Source organism: Anomaloglossus baeobatrachus, chromosome 4 (genome assembly GCF_048569485.1).
Source record: "Anomaloglossus baeobatrachus isolate aAnoBae1 chromosome 4, aAnoBae1.hap1, whole genome shotgun sequence".
Classification (NCBI taxonomy): domain Eukaryota; kingdom Metazoa; phylum Chordata; class Amphibia; order Anura; family Aromobatidae; genus Anomaloglossus; species Anomaloglossus baeobatrachus.
The window spans coordinates 389,170,916-389,184,018 of NC_134356.1; the positions used below are offsets into that span (position 1 = coordinate 389,170,916).

Genomic DNA, 13,103 nt, shown 5'->3' on the forward strand with positions numbered 1-13,103 from the left:
CAACGCCGGCAGATGGGTTGTCATGAAGAACAATAGCGATCAGTGGGTCTTCCTCGCAGTGGGGGACTCCTCCGGTTCCTCATCCACGCACGTCCTCAGGGCAGTCAGCAAGCAGAATCCGGTCCGGTGGCTTGGGCTCTGGAGCAAGCTGCATGGCTTTGAGGATCTTTGCTATGTCCTCGCTCAGTCGCTGCACTTGGGAACGCAGGTCCTCTGGCGCACTAGGGGTCGCAACCTGCCCGTTGGCCTTTGCTGGAGTAGAGGAGGCAGGTTCCACTTCCAAGGAAGGGACAGAGGCAGGTGGCACCGCCAGGGTAGAGTCTGAGGTTGCCGGGAGCTGCAACGCCTTGATAGCCCGGTCTTTTAGAGTTGCAAAGTCCGCATCAGCATGTTCAAGAGACCACAGGCGCAGTTGCTTGCGGTCCTCTGATGACAACAGGCCCTGTATGAACTGCTCCGTTAGCATCCGGTTTTCCTCTCTCACACTGAGAGGATCGACATGTTTTAATGTCCTTAATGCTGCTTGGAGTCTCAGGGCATAGTCCCTGATGTTATCCCGTGGTTTCTGCCTGCAGTTGTAGAACTCCATCCGCAGTTCTGCCTCAGTGCGGGTCTCAAATGCAAGTTTCAATTTGTCATAGATGGTGATTACTGACTCGCGTTCAGTGTCTGACCAAGTTTCTGCTTCTAGCTCCGCTACCCCTTTAAGCTGCCCCAGTATAATGGACGCCCTTTGCTTGCCGTTTAAGGGATACATGTCCATTGCAGTAGTTATTCTCTTTTTGAACCCAGCTAAGGTATCTGATTTGCCATTGGGGCATCCAGGTCGCGCCTGGGAGGTTGGGTAGCATGAGCGGCATGATCGGTGCCACCGCCGCAGCATCTGCACCCCGACTAGGTCCGGCAGCGTCTCCGTTCTCTTGCGCTTCCATTTTAGTCCCCCTTGGTTAATTTCAGCAACCTTCTCTATGGGGGTATCGAGCGGCTCGGGAGCTCCTGAAGTCAGGCTACTGCTCGGTGTTTGGCTTCTCTGCAGATTCCCTGTGGGGGGCGGAGCCAGGTTTTCCTGCACACTTTTTCAAACATTGCACTCCTTTACAGCCAGAGTGGTGGCGCAGTAGTTTATACTGAGGCAAAATGGCGGCAAAAGTCTATATACAGTTTTACACGATTTAAGGCACACAGCACCCAGGGTTGCTGGGCCTAGTTTGTATCCTGTTCGTGACGCCAAATTTGTAGAGCGCTGCCACACCCCAGGCCCTTGGGATATTCTGTTCCGGGTGGTGGATAATGGGGATCACTATCACAGGTTTCCGTGCCCGGTTCCGTGACCTGGGGGCTCTCGGTAACAGGGTTATTTTCTATGTCACTTGTGACGCCACTGGCGGGTTGCGGTAATAAGATGTCCCACCGCTGCTGTGGTTTTAGGGACAGATGGTATAGCAGCAAGTGTGTTCGCGCCCTCCGCCAGTAGGGGCTTAAGTCCCATGTAGGTGTGCTGCACCTTGTGGTGCACCAATAATAGACATGACACAGTTCTTGCAGATTAACTGGTATTTAATCACTGGATGTTGTAAGTGCAGTTTGGTACGGCTAGTCAACCGACTTTCCTTTGTCCCAGTGCTGGCTTGAGACCCAGTGGAGCCCTCTGCACATGCAGAGCTGATGGTCCCCTTGCCTGAAGCTGTTGGTGACCTGCGCCACTCTGCTCCTTTTCTTTCTGGGTCCAGTATGACAGGCCTCGTGGTCCCTTGTGGGATAGGCTACTTCTCGGTGCCCTCTCCCGGGTCCTATATATGAGGCTGTGTCCTTGAGCCTGTGGGTGGTGTGGTACCCTGGAAGTCACCACACACGGCTGGATCAGCAGACCGCCTGCAGCTGTCGTCTACTCTGGGGTACAGTACCCCGTCGTGCGTAGTACCTGGAATCTGTCTACCCTCAGGCTACTACCTCCTAGTCACCCTTTGGGGTCTCCTCACAATCCTCACTCACTGACTCCTTTCAACTGTCACTCCTTCAACTGTTGTTTTTCCTCTCTGCCAACTCTGCCTAGCAACCCCTGTTGCTTTCCACTAGCCACGCCCCTTCCCCAGGCTAACAGCTAAGGGATTGGGTCTCACATCTGCCCACTGTTAACCCTCTACATGCTGCGCCCAGGTCTCAGGGAATGTGCCCCTACCTGTGTGTGAGGGGTGGGTTGTCAGCATAGGGTGTTCCAGAAAGCCTTAGGATCCTGCAGACCACTGGGGTAGCATATCCCAGGGTGCTGCACAAGCAGTGAGACGGCTGTATAGACACAGACATTACAGAAAGGAATAAATCAGCAAGCCTCATTTATAGAGAATGTTTAAGAAAAGAAATATTTCTTCTCCAGGAAAACAATCCCAGCTGAATGCTGAACGGGGATTCACTGCTGAGTAACAAAACCAGTCTTGATAAATGAGATTTAACAAAAACAAGTAAAAGAAAAAACAAAAACCCCCCTCACATTCTAAGTAAATCATGTACATTAACCCCTTCACCTCACAATGCGACCTATATTGGGTCCCCATATATGGAGCAGGCTCAGAAGCGGAGCCTGCACTACAGATGAAGGCAGTGTACACACCCGCATCTGCCTGTCCACAGCTCGCTCCTAACTGTTTAACCATTTAAATGAAGCTGGTAAATAGAAATGTAAATGTGCTCCTGATCCCAGTTTAAAAAGAAATAAAAATGAGCGAAGTTGGATCGGCCACATGTGTAAGGTCCAACCTACACAAATATCAGCCCATACTGTAAAGTCATTCAGCAGGTTTGTTTTTGATGTGTACACCGCGGAAAGATAAGGTAGGACTCATATCTGCAACACAAACCATTTCTATTCTTACATTTTCACTTCTCTTCAATAAATAGAAATACAACATTATACAAGTCTGGTATCACCACGAAAAGGAAGTGACCGCTATTCTCTATATTTGGCAGATATCTCACTCCTCTAACAGACTGTACACTCAGCGCTCTACCACCTCTATTATCACACGGGCTGTACACTCCACTGATCACACGGGCTGTACACCCCACGGTCCCCCACTGATCACACGGGCTGTACACCCCACAGCCCCCCACTGATCACACGGGCTGTACACCCCATGGCCCCCCACTGATCACACGGGCTGTACACCCCACGGCCCCCCACTGATCACACGGGCTGTACACCCCACGGTCCCCCACTGATCACACGGGCTGTACACCCCACGGTCCCCCACTGATCACACGGGCTGTACACCCCACGGCCCCCCACTGATCACACGGGCTGTACACCCCACGGCCCCCCACTGATCACACGGGCTGTACACCCCACGGCCCCCCACTGATCACACGGGCTGTACACCCCACAGTCCCCCACTGATCACACGGGCTGTACACCCCACGGTCCCCCACTGATCACACGGGCTGTACACCCCACGGCCCCCCACTGATCACACGGGCTGTACACCCCACGGCCCCCCACTGATCACACGGGCTGTACACCCCACGGCCCCCCACTGATCACACGGGCTGTACACCCCACGGTCCCCCACTGATCACACGGGCTGTACACCCCACGGTCCCCCACTGATCACACGGGCTGTACACCCCACGGTCCCCCACTGATCACACGGGCTGTACACCCCACTGTCCTCCACTGAATACACGGGCTGTACACCCCACGGTCCCCCACTGATCACACGGGCTGTACACCCCACGGTCCCCCACTGATCACACGGGCTGTACACCCCACGGTCCCCCACTGATCACACGGGCTGTACACCCCACGGTCCCCCACTGATCACACGGGCTGTACACCCCACTGTCCTCCACTGAATACACGGGCTGTACACCCCACGGTCCCCCACTGATCACAGGCTTTATACCCCATGGTCTCCCATTGGTTACACGGGCTGTACACCCCACGGTCCCTCACTGATCACACGGGCTGTACACCCCACTGTCCTCCACTGATCACACGGGCTGTACACCCCACTGTCCTCCACTGAATACACGGGCTGTACACCCCACGGTCCCCCACTGATCACAGGCTTTATACCCCACGGTCTCCCATTGGTTACACGGGCTGTACACCCCACGGTCCCTCACTGATCACACGGGCTGTACACCCCACGGTCCCTCACTGATCACACGGGCTGTACACCCCACGGCCCCCCACTGATCACACGGGCTGTACACCCCACGGTCCCTCACTGATCACACGGGCTGTACACCCCACGGTCCCTCACTGATCACACGGGCTGTACACCCCACGGTCCCTCACTGATCACACGGGCTGTACACCCCACGGTCCCTCACTGATCACACGGGCTGTACACCCCACTGATCACACAGCCTCCTCATTAGCAAACATTACTTCGCCGCAGTCCCCGCTCCTCCATAGAGTTACATGGGAGTAAGCCCCGCCCCTTCCTGCGCGGTCACGTGCGCAGCGTCTCCCCGCTTGTATGTGTTCCTGCATCCTGGTATCTCGGAGCCTCCATCCTGCTCGCCAAGTGCCCGGACTGAAAACAGGAAGTGAGTACGAGGCCCGGCCCTATGACAGCAGTGATCCGAGCCAGCAGTGAGCGAGTCCGGGCACAGTGCGGGCAGTGAGCCGCATGTGCTGTGCCCGACAGCTGGCAGCTCCTGGCACACCTGTGCCCTCATTGTACCTGTCATTGGATATGTGGCCATGAGAAATGAAAGCTGCTCCCTGCCATGGGGGGGGAGTGAGGGGATGGTGCGTGCACGTAGTGTGTACACAGCCCGAACACTGTGGTGCTGGCCAACAGCTAGTACTGACCTGCTGTAACGGCCCGGACAATCCTCTCTTACTGGCCTCTGTTATTCCTCCTGGAAATGTATTGGGAAATTGGCAACTGGGTGTTACCATTCTCCTTGTGCTCTGCCAAATCTGGCACTGTGACCTGAGATTGGTCAATATGTGAGTACACCCCCCCTTCCCCCCCCCCCAAATGGTATCACCTAGCTGGCAATTAGTTCTTCAATCTCTAACTGCCATAACAGGAACAAAACAAGAGTCCTGAGAAAGGAATGTCAGGAGAAGGTTGTGGTGCCATGTGCCCGGGCCCTCGCTTCCCGTGTCCCCGGGCCCTCGCTTCCCGTGTCCCCGGGCCCTCGCTTCCCGTGTCCCCGGGCCCTCGCTTCCCGTGTCCCCGGGCCCTCGCTTCCCGTGTCCCCGGGCCCTCGCTTCCCGTGTCCCCGCTTCCCCTGTACCCTGGGCCCTCGCTTCCCTGACATCTCTGCTGCGGGGAAGGAGGAGTTGGGACCCCCCCCTATACACATCAACACAACAGATGTTTGGCAGGTTTTCCCCACAATATCTAATGTATATGGCTAGCAATCATAGTGCTGTGGCCTGATTACAGCCACACTTAGGGGTACTTCTCACATAGCGAGATCGCTGCTGAGTTACAGATTTTGTGACGTACCAGTGACCTCATCAGCGATCTCGCTGTGTGTGACACTAAGCAGCGACCTGACCCCTGCTGTGAAATCGCTGATCGTAAGGGTAAATATCAGGTAACTAAGCAAAGCGCTTTGATTGGTTACCCGATATTTACCCTGGTTACCAGCGTATATCGCTTAGTGCTGGCTCCCTGCACACGTAGCCAGGGTAAATATCAGGTAACTAAGCAAAGCGCTTTGCTTAGTAACCCGATGTGTACCCTGGCTACGTGTGCAGGGAGCCAGCACTAAGCGATGTACGCTGGTAACCAGGGTAAATATCGGGTAACCAATCAAAGCGCTTTGCTTAGTTACCTGTTATTTACCCTGGTTACCAAGCGCAGAGTCACTGGTCACTGGTGAGATCTGCCTGATTGACAGCTCACCAGTGACCATGTAGCGACGCACCAGCAATCCTGACCAGGTCGTATCGTGGTCGGAATCGCTGGTACGTCGTTTACTGCGACGGTACCCTTACAGTATAATGAGTAGTGACGTTATCAGTCCTCTGCTTCATGACTTGGGGTCAATGGTTACACGGGATTACAGATAATCTGTCAGCAGGTTTTTTTCTACCTTATCTGAAAGCAGCATGATGTAGTCAAACAGACTCTGAATCCAACTATGTATCACTTGGATTACTGGGTGCAGCCATTTTGGTACAATCAGAACTTTTAGATTTAGCCACGTAGCACAGCTGAGAGAGTTGTATCAGTCCACACCACACTCTATAGGGATTGTACATCGACAGTGAAGTGTCAGAGGAGGGGGTATGCCAGAATGCCTTGCGCATCTGAGCAGTGATAAGGGTCCTGCTGCTTAAACTAACATAAATAAACAACAGATTGGACTGTGACAAGACAGGCAACCCTGAATTTTCTATCAATCCTTGCAGCATGCTGGCTTGAGTTTATATAGCAAAAACCTGCTGACAGATTCCCTTTAACACTTCATTGCATGTCTAGTGAGCCATCTGTACAAGGCGTCAACACTATTTGCTTGCCGGTTACCTCTATATTTGCAGGAACACGGCATTTCTGGTGGTGACAGCTCCTGCAGCCGTCTGCAATATCAGAGCACTGGGTAGTACCTCTGCAGTTTGTGGATGTGACTGCTCTGAGAAAACACAAAACTCGGCCGTACTTTCGGACCATGTGCTCCATGGACATACACTGATTCAATAATAACCAATGTGCCAGTGCCCATGAAAGTGTATAAAAAAAATAATAATAATTTGCATCATGACCTAGTCAGGTCCGTTTTATGGAGCAGACTTGTGCATGTACAGTGCCTTGTGAAAGTATTCGGTCCCCTTGAATTTTTCAACCTTTTCCCACATTTCAGGCTTCAAACATTAAGATAAAAATGTTAATGTTATGGTGAAGAATCAACAACAAGTGGGACACAATTGTGAAGTTGAACGAAATTTATTGCTTATTTTAAACTTTTATAAAAAAATAAATAACTGAAAAGTGGGGCGTGCAATATTATTCATCCCCTTTAAGTAATACTTTGTAGCGCCACCTTTTGCTGCCATTACAGCTGCAAGTTGCTTGGGGTATGGTTTTCTTCAAGAATAGTCCTGTTTTTGGCTCCATCCATCTTCCTATCAATTTTAACCATCTTCCCTGTCCCTGCTGAAGAAAAGCCCAAACCATCATGCTGCCACCACCATGTTTGACAGTGGGGATGGTGTGTTCAGGGTGATGAGCTGTGTTGCTTTTACGCCAAACATATCGTTTGGCATTGTGCCCAAAAAGGTCGATTATGGTTTCATCTGACCAGAGCACCTTCTTCCACATGTTTGGTGTCTCCCAGGTGGTATGTGGCAAACTGTAAACAACACTTTTTAAGGATATCGTTGAGAAATGGCTTTCTTCTTGCCACTCTTCCATAAAGGCCAGATTTGTGCAGTGTACGATTGATTGTTGTCCTATGGACAGACTCTCCCACCTCAGCTGTAGATCTCTGCAGTTCATCCAGAGTGATCATGGGCCTCTTGGCTGCATCTCTGACCAGTCTTCTCCTTGTTTGAGATGAAAGTTTGCATGGACGGCCGGGTATTGGTAGATTTGCAGTGGTATGATAGTCCTTTAATTTCATTTCAATATGATCGCTTTCAGCGTGCTCCTTGGAATGTTTAAAGTTTTAGAAATCTTTTTGTAACCAAATCCGGCTTTAAACTTCTCCACAACAGTATCTCGGACCTGCCTGTTGTGTTCCTTGGTCTTCATGATGCTATCTGCGCTTTAAACAGAACACTGAGACTATCACAGAGCAGGTGCATTTATCCGGAGACTTGATTACACACAGGTGGCTTATATTTATCATCATCAGTCATTTAGGACAACATTGGATCATTCAGAGATCCTCAATGAACTTCTGGAGTGAGTTTGCTGCACTGAAAGTAAAGGGGACGAATAATATTGCACACCCCACTTTTCAGTTTATTATTTTTAAAAAAGTTTAAAATAAGCAATACATTTCGTTCAACTTCACAATTGTGCCCCACTTGTTGATTCTTCACCATAACATTAAAATTTAAAAAAAAAAAAAAAAAAACGCAGGGAGAATTGCATGCAGTCCAGGGTGTCTGGCCAGATGGTGGTCCCCATATAAAGTCTATGGGGAACAGAATCTGGGGCAAAGGGGTAGGAGCAAGTGCTAAATACTCACCGATCACCGGGCGGCTGTCACACTGCTCCCGAGGCAGCTCTTTGTACTTTCCGAGCCGACTGCTCATTAAGCTCATACATATTCACTCTTCGCACTCTGTGATTGGTTACAGTCAGACGCGCCCCCACACTGAGTGACAGCTGTCTGACTGCAACCAATTACAGCCTCCAGTGGGCATGTCTAGATCGTACAATAAATAAATGATTAAAAAAAAAAAGCGTGCGGTTCCCCCCCCCCACACCAATTTTGATACCAGTCAAGATAAAGCCTCACAGCTGGTGGCTGGTATTCTCAGGCTGGGGAGACCCACGTCATTGGGAGCCCCCCCCCCAGCCTAAAAATATCATCCAGCAGCTGGCCAAAATTGTCGCATCCATTAGATGCGACAGTCCCGGGACTTTACCCGGCTCATCCCAAATGCCCTGGTGCGGTGGCAAACGGGGTAATATATGGGGTTGATACCAGCTGTGTAATGTTACCTGGCATCAAGCCCAGAGGTTAGTGATGTCACGGCGTCTATCCGATACCCGACATCACTTACCCAGTCAGTAATAATAATTAAAAAAAAAATTGACGGCAAACAAATTTTTATTCGAAAAAGCACTACCCAACACATTCCCTCTTTCACCAATTTATTGGAAAGAAAAACACAAATCCGGGTCTGGCGTAATCCAATAAGGAGTCCCACGACAATCCATACTCACTGTCCCAGTCAGTAAAGAACAGAATGTTCCACATTGGCTGGGAGAGTAGTGCGGTAACCTGAGCTAACATCATGACGTCAGCCCAGGTCACTGTAGGGCATGACGAGTGCTGACTTCAGGAGGTTAGCGAGGTATATTACCTGCGGTGATGGAAGCCGCTGCACTCCTGACCTCAGTGCTTGTCACTGAGTTCAATGACCGCTGTTTTCACAAGCAAAGTATCGCGAGCGGCCCATGAGCTCAACGCTAGTCATAGTCTCGGGCCGCCCGCGAAAGGTGATGTGAGAACACGGCGGGCATGGAAGTCAGTAACAAGCGCTGACATCAGGAGTGTCTTCATCACAGCAGGTAACGAACTTTACTAACCTCCTTCTCATCATCCTCACGGCTGCTCGCACATTGCAGCGGGGGCAGATGCGGACGCGCTGCAGCGGGGGCAGATGCGGACGCGCTGCAGCGGGGGCAGATGCGGACGCGCTGCAGCGGGGGCAGATGCGGACGCGCTGCAGCGGGGGCAGATGCGGACGCGCTGCAGCGGGGGCAGCCACGGGGCTGGCGCGAGAGCGGGACACAGACTGCCTGGGCACCCAACGGAAGTCACACGGAAGTGCTTCCGAGGATTTTGCGGACCCATTGACTTGTATTGTTGTATTGTGTCACGGTCCGTTATTACGGAACAGAATAGGACATGTTCCATAATAACGGAACAGACTCCAATGTGTTTTTTGTAGGATTGGATACATTCGGAAGTGCTTCAGTGTGCCATCCGATCCTACACAATAGACATTGAAGAGATGGTCTTGTCAGGAAGTCCGCAAAAAAACAGGAATTGACCAGGACAAACAGACCGGTCGTCTGAATGAGCCCTTATACGTGGTTTTGTGGCTGCATTTTCATTGTTGCATTGATAAGTAAACCTCACCTATCATAGACGCGCCCCAGACAATCAGCCACACACCCTTGTAAAAATTAGCAGCAAATTAAAAAGCTCATATCTCTGGAACAGCATGGCAGGTGCCCCTTTAAGGTTTGCCTATGAGATTAGACATTTGATAAATATTGATGAGCTTGAAATAAGTAAAGGGTTAATGTATGGGCATAAATCCCAGGAGCTGGCTTCTATTACATGGCCATCTACTTCACAATGGTCATTATGCTGGTGTATGACGTTACATGTGCATTAGGTGACATCACGGTCTGCCCTGTGTTTTCCCACAGGTTGAGTATGAGCACAGCTGAAGACGAGTCTGGAACAGTGAAAGTACAAAGCACCAGGAGCGCCCTCACACTCACCCAGGACCTGGATGGAAATTTAATCCTCCATTGTCCTCAGAATGGTACTAGGATTTCCTTTTTACCTCTATTATAATAATTGCTGCCGGATAGAATATAACAAAGCATTTCATTAAGGGAAAGCACAGTGTATTCTAAGAAAGACAGTCCATCAGTGCAAAATTACATCATAAAGTAAGTCCATCTCCATGTAGGACTGCTTTCCCTTCAGCTTTAAAATCCGTCTTTTCTTCTCAAGAAAATGGTCTGTGACCTAATATGTGAATTAAGTGCGTTGCGTGCAGTCTGGATCACTATGGCCCCCGTGAAGCCACTGCTGTCAATCAGTGAAAGAACTGTGCAGCCAGATTGACAGAGGGATGGTTGTTATGATTCAGTGACCGAGGAGGATCAGAAAAAAAGGACAAAACTAGGAAACCCAGAATGTACCAGAGTAGTTGGAATCTCAGTGAAATCCAGACCTACCACTAACACACAACTAGAAGTAGCCGTGGGACGTGCCTACGATGGTCGCGTCGACACAGCCGGAGAACTAATTTATTCCTACAGAGAGAAATACAGGACAAGCTAATCTGCCTCGGAGCAGTTCCCAAAGATATAGATAGCTCCCCCACATAAAGATTACGGTGATGTAGGAAAAACACAATACACAGGTAGAAAACAGATTCAGCAAAGAGGAGGCCCAAACTATCTAAATAGGAAAGGACAGAAAAGAGCACTGTCTGCAGCCGTGCAATACCCTGGTAAAAGAACCAACACTCCTGATATGGAAAAATACTGAACCCACACAGACTCTCCCCCACTATATCAGTACTCTGGTGTTACTGGGATCCAAACAAAACACTAATATAGTGGAGGGACTGAAATTAGTACCAAGCATGACAAAACAAAATACATAACAGAATATGGAGCAAGGTACACAAACATTCCCAGCAGGGAATGATCCAACTCCACCCAGAACTCCACACAGGCAAAATAGGAATAAGCCTTAGTACCTAAACAGAAAAACAGCCAGAAGGTGGAAACCACCAGCAGAGGTACGAGGAACAAACTTAGCTGAAAGGAGTTCTGGTAGACACAAAAGGAAGGGCTGGCTTCAGAATGTCCATAGCACACAGGAGACAACTTGAGCACCAGCCAGGAACAAGAGAACGCTACTCAGTTATATAGGCCGAGTCAGAAGAACCTGATTGCCAATCATCCCCAGGTGTCTGGTTTCTATTCAGCAAGCAAACTTCACTACCAGCACTGACCACAAGAGGGAGCCCCAAACTGGAACCTAGTCCAAATGTATTCACAACAGATGGTGCTCTGGACCGCCCATGGTGCACCACACAGCTAATTTGTATGTAATATAATTTTGCCCTAATGGACTCTCTCTAAGGGCTCTTTCACAAGTCCGTGCAGTTCGGTCCAATGTCTGATCGCAATGCTTCATATGTATCTATGAAGGTGTCCCGCTTGGGACGTGCAGCGAGGCCGTGCATTGTGATCCGACATTGGAGCGAATTGCACAGACGTGTGAAACAGCCCTTACTGCAGACATGAAGATCCTCTATCCCACTCCCACCATATTCTGAGATTGGCTTTAGAAGCTTCATCACACAGAAGTGCTGGTGCAGCCAAGCAAATACTAGGGCACCTTTATGGAGGATTACTGAGGTTCCAGTGCCACTAATGTGTTCAGCTACAGAGAGGAGGTAGGCTGTAATTTTCCTCTGGCCATGGTTCCTAACCAGAATAACCTCTCATGCCATTTTCTCCACATTCCCTTCAAACAACACAATTGCCACACCCCTGAAACTAAGCTTAAAGGATTATTCCCATCTCCAAGAACCTATCATAATATGTAGTAGGCGTGATAATAAGAATATTAGCAAATACCTCCAATTAGAAATGTAGTACAGTTCTCCTGATTAGCTATGTCTCTTACCTCATGAGCAGGGCATATTAGCTTAGGTAGCCATGGATACATCCTCTGATAATTATTTCTTGTGGTTGTAGCCATGGATACCTGAGCTGTAATGCCCTGCACATGAGGTAAGAGATATGGCTATATCAGGAAAACTATGCTACATTTCTAATTGGAGGGATTTGCTGTTATTATTACACCTAATATGTAGTGTGGTAGGATATCGGAGATGGGAATACCTCTTTAATAGCATTAGATTGGTAAATGTGGCAAAAATAAAAATGTTGCCCTAGCTTATAATTTTCTGCCAAGATGGCAAACTTGGTGCTTGCTGTGTACACGTAGGGTATGTCCACACATAGTGGAATAATCTGTATTTTATGTGGATATTTCTTGGTGAAATTTGCAGTGAAAATCCACAGCAGGAAATGACATGATGTGGATGGAAAACCCATACTGCAGGTTAATTCTCTCCTACAATGTACAGAGGAACTTTAGAGAATTTGTATCCACTTAGATGTTACTGTAACACTGTGGCTTTCTGTGCTCAGAATACACCGCCTGTGTGCTACATGTGAACATACCCTGAGGCTGGTCATACATGTACAGACTGGGTGAGGAATCGTGTATCAGTGGAGGTCAGCTTGGATGTGACTCCACTGTACCACCATTTTCCACTTATATTGATATTCCTTACCATATCTGTCATTTTATCTCTTATTGAGCACTTCGGTTTTAGCAATGTCATTATAGGAAAATGTCTTTATCTCTGTCTATCCTCGTAGTGTGATTGTAAGGGCTTGTGCAGACAGCCATAGATGGGGTCATCCAAGACAATCGGGCTGATTGTACAAGTGACACTCCAAGCAGCGTATCAGTCAGCATAGTGTGATCAGTGTCTCGGATGATAGAATCGGAGCACGCTGTGAGGAGCAGAAAATGTCTCCATCTTCTCCATTCTGTCAGTGCATGGAAATCAGACTGCACTCAGATGTCCTCCCAGCGCAGCCCGATGTTTTCCACATACTCATTGGCTT

The 13,103-nt window shown here is 49.5% G+C and overlaps 1 protein-coding gene across 2 annotated transcripts in view; it reads left to right on the forward strand.

The window, feature by feature from the left end:
* Positions 1 to 4,475: 4,475 nt before the first annotated feature.
* Positions 4,476 to 13,103, forward strand: part of DMTF1 (cyclin D binding myb like transcription factor 1) — a 95,863-nt gene continuing 87,235 nt past the window's right edge. The window contains exons 1-2 of one of the 2 annotated variants that reach the window (XM_075345234.1): positions 4,476 to 4,548; positions 10,080 to 10,198. In XM_075345234.1, coding sequence (XP_075201349.1) covers positions 10,087 to 10,198 — 112 coding nt within the window. In that variant the 5' untranslated portion in view covers positions 4,476 to 4,548; positions 10,080 to 10,086. Of the gene's footprint in view, positions 4,549 to 4,669; positions 4,754 to 10,079; positions 10,199 to 13,103 lie in introns of those variants that run through there. The other variant, XM_075345233.1, reaches the window with a different exon arrangement.